We start from the raw sequence: 9910 nt of genomic DNA, 5'->3' as shown, positions 1-9910 counted from the left end.
TTTCAGTTCGACTTATTTGAAAGACAATGTTACACTCAGATATGTAGACAGTACGTGACAGAGGGAAAGAGACAAATAAATGTTTTAAAATCTTTGTTACAATTTAATCTCTGATTAGATTTGCATAGTGGCATGTGAGTGAATTCTAAAAAAATTGCTTTGGTATTCAGTAAATATATGAGTTGCACTATTTGACTATTTTCACAGTTCAAAAAGCATTTTAGCAATATGCTGAAATTGCTTTCTCAGGTTAGAACTGACACCTGCTGTGTTAAGGACTCAACCATAGTACATGGGACACATGCTCCAGGAGCTACCACACCCAAATAATCAAACTTCAATCAAACAGTGTACAGTAGAGGATAAGTCATATTAATTGAATGTAAATCAAAAACAGTAGCTCCTTGTGCAACAACTGTGGCAGAGAGAATGAACCATGTACCCAGCTGATCAAGGCCATAAACACAGGATTGTAGATAACATACTCTTTATTTTACATAGACAAAAAAAAAGCAAAGCAAAGTGAACAACACTGAAGACATGTAAAACTAGCTGGTCTCCCTTTTTAAGACTGTAACCTACTACTCACATAAGATGCAGTTATGTAGACAAACAGGACAGCTAACAAGACATACAAGAAAGGTTGTATGCATGAGAGTGCTACTTCATGAGGTGTAGTGTGTGCAGACTATTTGCATATGAGAGATCCTACCGGAGCACAGTATAGGCAGCAGTTTTATTCTGAAGATAAAATAACCACGCTTAGTTCTTTCATTTCGTTGCAGTGGAAGGATTATCCAACACTTTAAAGGTAAGTGTCTGACTTCTTTGTTGTTACTGTGAACAATATTATCAGTATTATTTGATACTTGAAAAACAACATCAGTGTGTAGGTAGTGAATAAGAAAAGTGCTACAAAAAATAAAAAACAAAAGGCCAAATTAATTTATTGCAGTTTAAACTCCAATTTGTATATATAGTGTGCCTGTGTGTTATGCTAAATGAAGATTGGAGTCAGTGAAGAAAAGTTTTGTAGTGTTGTACTATTTACCATAATAGCTTTTTATGTTTTCTGATCTAAAACGAAAACATCAATCATCATCTATGGAGCTAAATTATTCCTTCTCTCACTCATGTCTCACCACTGAATGTGCACACATGTACGGAACATTGAATAAAATGTCAAATCACCTTGTTTTGTTTAAAAGTTGACCTCTGTGCCAATCATGAGGAAAATGCAAACCCTGTTGAGGATTTTGGCTGTGTTACTGGGCATCAGTGTCATCTGGAATTTGACAAATTTCATTCTGGTCTGTACCTTCATTCATTCATTCATTCATTCAGATAACCTGATCCTGAGCTAGTGAGAAGTAGTGAATAACCCTTCATGTGTAGTGTAAGGCTGAACATTGCTAATATAATGGACTCACAATGCATCATGTAAAGCATCAGTTAATTACTGTAAATGATGTCACCCCTGTTTTCCTTATTATTACTTAATGCTCTGTCTTGCCTTTAAAAACTGCTTATAGAGAAATGATGACCAGGGGAACATCAGTGTGATGTGTCATGACAAACTGAAGCAGCATGAGAAAGTGCGGATGGAAACAAACAGGTCTGAAGGTGAGAAAGAAAAGAGCGCAGAGATAATGAGGACTAAAGAAAAAAAGGGAGATAAAGGGAGGGGGCAGATAGTGCAGAAGTACAGTTTCTCACACAGCCATTCAACAGTTGTACTTATCCAAGGATGTTATAGTGCTTTTATTTAAATATGTTTGCACCACCAATGGAGCTCATTTGAATAAGCAAAAATGAAGGGAAACAAGTTGGGCTGTTTCCTGATCTGACTCCGCTACAGTGGGGGAGGACCGAAACAGAACAGCTATTTATGAGAGGGTTTATGGGAAGTAAAATGGAGGGTGAAATTAAGTGAATAAAATGCTGTGTATTTGAGGTGGTGGAAACATCATTCAGCTGTTTGTGAAAAATTATTTTTCTCAACCATGTTCTGTCCTCTCTCTTATTTGACTCCCTTTTTCACCTCTCCCTTTCTCTTCTAGACATAATAAAGAGCATTGAAAAGTTTGCGGATATTCTCCTGAACATCGTGGAACTCTCGGGCAATTGTGAGCAAACTCTGTATACACATTTTTTTCCCCTCCAGGCGAATGCATACTTAAGGTCTCAGTAAATATTATATGATTATTGTATTTAGAATACATTTTCAGTGAAGTAGCCTTACTTCTGAATAAAAAATAAATTTACTGAATATTCTAAACTTATAAAATATGGCTGATTGCTTAGACAGCTGTTTTCCAGTGCAATCCTCTTGAAATTATGTTCAAAGCAGAGGAATAATTTGTCAAATTAACACTCCAAAATCTCTCTCTCAGTCTCTCGCCCACCTCCTTTGAATGACTACAAAGAAGAATTAAGGGCACTCCAAATTAAAATCGAGGCAATGAAAGAAAACGCACAAATGAAGGATGACATGGTTAAGGAGCTGCATTCTGATAAATTCCAACTGCAGCAACAAGTGGCTCACTTGGAGGAACTCCTAAAGCTACAGGCAGAGACGAAGGAGAAGAAAGTCCAACAAGTCAAATCTGGTAAAATGACTGCTATCTGTAAACTATCTGTATTCCCAGAGTGCCCGGTTTTAACACAGAGAACCTCTACCACAAAGATGCAGTAGATGTAGTATAAAGCAATTATAGTTACAGCACATAAGTGATTAAAACTGATGTGCCAAAGATATTTGTTGATATAAAAAATGAATACTTTACTGACTAATATGGAGTCCACAATCAACAATACATTAGTCTGTCTCTCTCATTATGTTCTGATTTCTACCTACTCAATTTGCATAATTCCTAGATTGTTTGCAAAATGACACACTTCAGTCAAAACATACACACTTCGTTCAAAACATACACACATATTTGTGAAAATGCTATTAGTTTTGCATTTAACCAAACACAGTCCCCAATGATCAGACACTATTTGCGCCAGTCTCACACTGCTGTCGATAAAAATAAAAAACACATTTTAAAAAAAAACTAATTTTAGAAAAGCATGTGCTAGATTTTTGGCCCAGACATTGTTATGAAGGGATAATTTGTGTCAAAAAACAATAGTGACAAACCAACACAACATTCTTCATGCATTAGTTTGGAGAATATAGGGAGGAATGACACCAAATAGGCCTCTATAAACTTACAGCACTGCACCAACACGATGCCTGCAGACGATATTTCAAGTATTTATTTCAATAGCTACAGTATTCTGTACCATAATCAGTTACGAGTAATCAAACCAACAATGAAATCTAATGAAACAAATAATCGTGCGACAAAAAAATTACTGGCATGAAGTATCATACACTTTGACTCTGAAGGAAAAACTACTGTAACAAGCAAGAATACTTAAATATTCAATCATCTCCCCCGTCTGGCTGGATCAGGACGCATAAAAGATTTAATTCCACATCACAGGCTATGTCTCATGGCAAGGCCCGTTGGAAGAAATCGCCTCGGTGACGATCCACCCCTGCACAGAAAGGCTGCTTCGTATGATCACAGGCCGCTCACATGGCTGAATGAGGGGCCAAACGCGTCATAGGGCCCCGCAAGGTTCTATACCTTCACACCGCCATGGCTGAAAAAAAAACTCTTCTATTGGATTGCAGGGAAGGGGGATATGGGAGAAGGTATAAGACTTCAAATTCAGGGTGCATCATAGGAAACCAATTCTGGACCAGAGGCCTGCCCGATGGAATGAAACATTGTCCCTAAATGACAATTGTACCGGCATCTGTCCACTTGGTTTAATGCTGTGACAATCTCGTGCAATCTGTCAAAATGCAAGTATGTAGATTTGCATTATTGGGGTCCCCCAAGATTTGCAATGGGTGGTGGAGGACCCCTTTTTGTGTAATAGCAGCGCAAATGGATTGATGTTGCCCCCCTCGTGACCCTGGGCAATTCGGTGATGCCCTGTGCCATTACATTCCCTGCTTCTCTTTTTCGCAAGTTACACATCCGACTCATCCACATATATAGAAATTTTATGTTGAATTTCTTCACCATTCATATTGCAAGACTCTCTGAAAACACAGCAAACAAGATCAATAGGATGCTATTTCAATATCTACTGGCACAGGTATTTTTTGTGAGCAGAACCATACTGAGCAAGGCCACATGAAATACCAAACTAGAAATAACAATACATACTGTAACCTCACAACTCATTGCGCAGATTGTTTTCACTCTCTCTGAAATTTCTGGTCAAATGGGTACCGAACAGGTTTCTTTCATGTATATTGATTTTTCTTGAGGATTCGACCTAATGTTGACAGAGAGACCGTTGGAGTGTTATTGAAATATGGTCATCATTGCATGTATTCTGGGATTCTCGCGTCCTAATTCATATATGGTCAGAACCATGTTCAGCAATGGCCGGCCCCTTGTGCACGGAGTGGACATAGGGCCCCTTCCAGCCTGGTGTCCTCCGAACCTCCAATCTATGTATAAAAAAATATATAACAATACACATGCACCTACTGTCAAAAATTTCACAGTAACAATATTGATGATAAGTACAGCAAGCTTCGTTTCATGTACTGTGTGTTTAGCTTACCTGTGTTCTCGATGGAAATGTCCAATGACTAGACGCAACTATTCTGCTGAGAATTTGGCTGAACTTCTTTGTCCAGCTTTTCCATCAGTGTCGTCCATGGTTTACATGTCAAATAAGTGTTGGGCACGGATTTCTTGAGGTCAATTTGGTCCTGTCTCTCTTTGTTCAGGTTCTCATCAACACTTCAAGTCCTTTCTTCTCCTCTTCCTCTACTCTGGGCCTCTTTCTACCACCTTCTTTCCTCCTTCCTTCTACCTGGGGCCTCTTCCTCTACCTCCTTCTTCTCCTCTTCCTCTACCTGGGCCTCCTCCTCTACCTCCTTCTCCTCTTCCTCTACCTCCTTCATCTCCTCTTTGAGCTCCCCCTCTCATTCTAATTCTCCCTCCTCCTCCTCCTCCTCCTCCTCTTCCTCTTCCTCCTCTTCTTCTTCTTCTTCTTCTTCTTCTTCTTCTTCACCACACCTTACACTAATCCTAAAATCTCTGCATTGGCTACCTGTGTGCTTCAGAATCTATTTTAAGATCGTTTTATTGGTTTATAAAGCTCTTAATGGTCTTATCCTACTTATTTATCAGATTTACTTTTACACTGAACCCTCTAGACCCTCACTTGGCCTTTTTTCATGGTCCTCGTCTATGGCACAACTGTTACTTCACCATTATAAACCTGTAGTTTTTTAGACTACAGTCGGTCCAGGTACAATTAAATAACGGATTAAATCTATATATGTATATTCCACAAATCCATATAGATGTGTTTTTTCTTTGTAATACAGTATAGTAAACACTCAGGCTGAGCTTGCTCTGCAAAGTACAGTTTCAGAGGTTGATCTCCAGTCAGAATGAATCATTTGCAGCCTAGCCATTCCACCATCAAAGCTTAAAACGTTTAGCTACTCTGCTTATTAGTCACTAAACTACTTCTGAAGGTTGTCTTCATAAATGTGCCTTGAATGTTAACCAAGACTTCCAATTAATGATGACAATGATGGGTAATTGTGAAGTGAACAGGTATCTCTGCAAGAAAGATATCTTCTTCCATTTATTGTTATTGTGTTTTAATAAATAGAGCAACCCTGAACCAACAATCAACAAAAGTGCTGTTGTCTGTGTGTTTCTCAGATGATAAAATGAAAGAGGATGAAAATTGTCCACTGCCACCCATGGATGGATACCCAGACTGTCTGGAGAAATTGAAGGTAACATATTTCTTTATCATTATAATAGCAACTTCGTTAAGATTCCTAAGAATATATTATCACTGATTTAATCAATTCTATTGTTGGTAGTCAGTTTCTTTGATTCAGTAACACTTTATAATACACCTAACCAATAAAATACCTACTGGTTCCTAGTGCTACTTAAATGAAGGTACAATGGAAGAAAACAATACTGGGGAACAAGGGAGTAACAATCATTTTAGACACAAAAGAGTACTGATATTTTGTAGAACCTATGAAGTAATTATAACGTACTATGATATGCTACCAAAAAGGTAGAGAAAGGTAAATCTCTCAAAAACTATGTTATTGAAGAACAAATAAAATATATGACTTACGTTAATGAAATGACCATCAATGCTTGGTACAGCAATGTAGTTCTCAGTAAGGAGGTTCGTCTAAGACTGTCCTCTGAAATGCCCAATTGTTACTCCCTGTTTGAGTATCTACAGGAACTAGTAAATATTTTAAGAACCTGATTCATACAACAAAATTACACTTTTTAAAAAGCTGAGTTTTGTGATTTATTGAACCATGTTCAGCATTGTGTTGATCATGATTATGTTGGTTCTCCAGTGGATGAAGGACATGTGGAGGAGTAACCCATGCTACAGTGATCATGGAGTGAATGGGTCTCTGTGCTCCAACCTTATCTACCTGAGTGAGGTACCACAATGATTGCAAGATCACTTACTCACTCATATCACACCCATTAAAGACCTCATCACATACAAGAAATTACAATTACATACAAAATAAATTTTAATTTTAGCAATGTGTGTGTGCTGTTGTAACTGCCCCCTCTTTCTGCCCATGTTGTGTTAAGATAGAGCACTGGTGCCCTAAGCTTCCAGGACGAGTGATCCCTTCAACTTTGGTGCAAAAATCAGAGGTAAAGACAGAGTGCAAAGAATGCGATACACTTGTGTGTATGTGTGGTATGTATTTGGGTGTGGTGTGTAACAGGTATGTATGTAGTAACCTTTGCTGGAATGATGTTTTTGTCTGTCTATAGCAGTAGAACTCGCTTTGGATATTACCACACCCATGTTTCTCACCGGGGGGCAGTACAGCTCCACAGGGGGTGTTCAGAGAACGTCTAAAACCTGCCAATTTACCATGCGACAAGTTGAGGGTCTCTGTGAGCTTTTGATAGAGCAGCTATACTGTATCATCTTCACCAACATGGCGTTGTGTCAACTCAGGCAAATGGATGCTGTCTTTCTTGTTATTCCCCAGGGAGGAAATTATGAGTTTGTTCCTCTTGAAAGCATTCATTTCCCACAAGGATACACCATATTATAGCCTAGGTTACAAATTTACAAATTTACCAAGAGGGATATTCCACTGTTGGACTTCCTGTGAAACCAACTGCATTTGTCTAACACTCATTTAATGGCATTTTTTTATTGATATGACACAGAATTATAATCAACATTATTATTTAGGGAGGACAATCACATTACATTACATTTCCTTTGATTTGGGGCAGTAAGGGACCTAGATGATGAATGAGGGAGTGTTGTACCATAAAAGATTGAGAACCACTGATTTAGATTTTAAATTCAATTTTCTTTTTTTCATTGTCCCCTGTGCTTGTCCCTCTTCAACAATAATTGTCTAACCTGATGGTCATGGTCATGTTCACTCCTGTGCTGTAAATTGCAGTAGTCTGCAATAAAGCGAAAGATTTTAAGTTGAAAATGCCTTGTTAAACTGAATGCTGATCAGGAGAGGGAATGGAGTGGCATAACTGACACAAATGGGAGAATTGACATTGGGAATGGTTTGTTGTCCTGTTCAGCTCAGATACAAAAAGCAAAGATTTAATTTAGCAGTGCTGAAGTCACTTTATTGTGAAGGGATTCTACATAAATAATGTAGAATAAGCTTTGTATTTTTTTCATATTTCCAGGAAGGGCTTGACCGTGCGGTGGTACGGGAAAATATAAAAAGTCTGTATCCATCTCTGGAAGACAGAGTCGAATTCCGTTGGATTCTCCAAAGAATTCGCAGTACGGAAAAGATTTGGGTCGAGGCTGGACACTCTCTTTCAGCCAAATACAACCTCACAGATCGGAAAGCTAAACACGTAATGTATCCCTCCCTTTTGTTTTTATTGGAATAAGTTTACTGCTATACTGCTGAAATTCATAGTAATTTTTTTGCAACAATGGGTCTTAAAATTCAACTGTAGTTAGCTAGTGTAAACTAATGCTAACACTTAAACTCTGTGAATTACTTAAAAACAATTGGAAAACTCTGTCTCCAGTTGACAGTTTTTGCTTTTTTGTCTTCAGTATGCATGTAATTTGTACACATGACAAAATGCTTAACATCTTAGGTTAAACCTACATGTCCCAGGCAAAAAAGTCAGCATTCTCACTAGCTGATGATCATTTAGAAGACATGGAAATTTGCTTCATCCCTGTAATGTAGTGTACAGCTGTAGCTGCAGTGTTAGTTCTAGTATAGAATATTAGTACTAACATAACTCTTGAATGGTACATTTTTATGCAAAAACATACTTGGACAAGCAACAGTGGTTATGTTCATGCTTCTTTGTATTTTCAACTACTTTTCTCAAACAGGTACTTTTGAAGTAGTAAAATGTAATCCTACATAATGATCTTATCTAATTACATGCCCCTTGCCTTAATAATGCTAAGTACTACTATAGATACTAAGCTAGTTAGCTGGACATGAAAAAACAAGTTTTTTGAGCCATTTGTTTTTGGAAATATTAAAAGTATTGGCTTGTGTCCTCTGTCTTCCTTATTATTTGTCATCCTAGTTGAGCATCTGACCATTTAAAAGTAAAATAAATATGAACCCACCCCCAGATACTGGTGTATCCCGCAGCAGTGATGGGTGGAATTGCAAGGGGTGCCTTCATGGGGGGGCCCCTTGGTGAACTAGTCCAGTGGAGTGACCTCATCTCCACACTTTACATTCTGGGTCACCATCTTCACCTTTCTGCCTCTATTCCAGACCTCAAGTAGTGAGTATGCACACAAGAGGGGAATTTTCTTGCAGACAGCTTTCTATCAGGGTGACTGGTGTCATTGTCTAGAAGTAAATTAGTGCAAACAAAATCATATAAATCACAGACCATAGTCTTTTGACAGATTAACAAAGTTAAAACTCATTCCATGATTTTCCCTTAATGGTTATGGTAATTGTTTCTGTATATCCATTCTTGTTTTTATTCTCACTCTATAGTTTTCTAGGTATTAAGACAAGTGACTGCCCGCCTCGTCTTTTGGTGGAACCAAACCTGATCTATACAGACATTGCTGGCCTTAAAGAGATTCAGAAAGCACTACAGACATCCTGGATCAAATACAAGTGAGTATCTAAATTGTCGTCCTGACACTATTTTAAAGTACTAACCTGTGATATATGTGACTAACCCATAATCTGTGAGTTATATATGAGTTATATTGAGTATACGCACATATGTATGTATTGTGCCTGTGGTAGGGCATTTCAACATTCAAATGCTGAATGTCATGCCATGTCATGTCATGACCATCAACATATATGTAGCCAGGTGAACATGTGTTATACAAGGGTTACACAGGGGTTTTCTCCTTAAAAAGTGTTATGTAGTTGACTTGTGGGATTAGTACTGTAGTAGCGTTCTTTTTCCCTCAAGGGGGCATTGTTATGCTATGAGTAACGTGTAAGGTAAATCGCGCTTAAGCGCATAGTTTGCCGAGACACTAGAAACAAGAAAGTGGCAGTACCAGGAGGTGACTGACGTGGTGTGTATTTTTGTTTATGTGAAAGGTAAATATCCCTATACATTTCGGTAAAATATGAACATGGTTGTAAGTGTTAGCAGATGAGATAATGATTAAGTTAGAAGACTTCTGTAGATCTGTCAATGAGTTTGTGTGAACACTGAACAGCGTGAGTAATGCTAAAGTACATGTATAAGCAGGGAGATATATGCGTGTTGAATTCCAGGTGTGTGTGTCTTGGAGCACAGGCCGCACACTGGAGTGAAAGTGAGTTAATTATATATTTCTCTGAGAATTGTTTCTGAAT

At 38.1% G+C, this 9910-nt stretch overlaps 1 protein-coding gene across 1 annotated transcript in view; it reads left to right on the top strand.

Annotated features, from left to right (window-relative positions):
• Nucleotides 1-1562: 1562 nt before the first annotated feature.
• LOC118339259 (alpha-1,6-mannosylglycoprotein 6-beta-N-acetylglucosaminyltransferase A-like) overlaps nucleotides 1563-9910 on the top strand; it is a 13838-nt gene continuing 5490 nt past the window's right edge. Inside the window, exons 1-9 of the mRNA XM_035676834.1 lie at nucleotides 1563-1623; nucleotides 2061-2126; nucleotides 2394-2609; nucleotides 5760-5836; nucleotides 6434-6523; nucleotides 6684-6749; nucleotides 7773-7949; nucleotides 8701-8858; nucleotides 9080-9205. Coding sequence (XP_035532727.1) covers nucleotides 1563-1623; nucleotides 2061-2126; nucleotides 2394-2609; nucleotides 5760-5836; nucleotides 6434-6523; nucleotides 6684-6749; nucleotides 7773-7949; nucleotides 8701-8858; nucleotides 9080-9205 — 1037 coding nt within the window. The remainder of the gene's footprint in view (nucleotides 1624-2060; nucleotides 2127-2393; nucleotides 2610-5759; nucleotides 5837-6433; nucleotides 6524-6683; nucleotides 6750-7772; nucleotides 7950-8700; nucleotides 8859-9079; nucleotides 9206-9910) is intronic.

This window comes from Morone saxatilis, unplaced genomic scaffold (assembly GCF_004916995.1).
Source record: "Morone saxatilis isolate NCDOM2014 unplaced genomic scaffold, NCSU_SB_2.0 Contig5, whole genome shotgun sequence".
Taxonomy (NCBI): domain Eukaryota; kingdom Metazoa; phylum Chordata; class Actinopteri; family Moronidae; genus Morone; species Morone saxatilis.
This window is presented reverse-complemented; position numbering and strand designations above follow the sequence as displayed.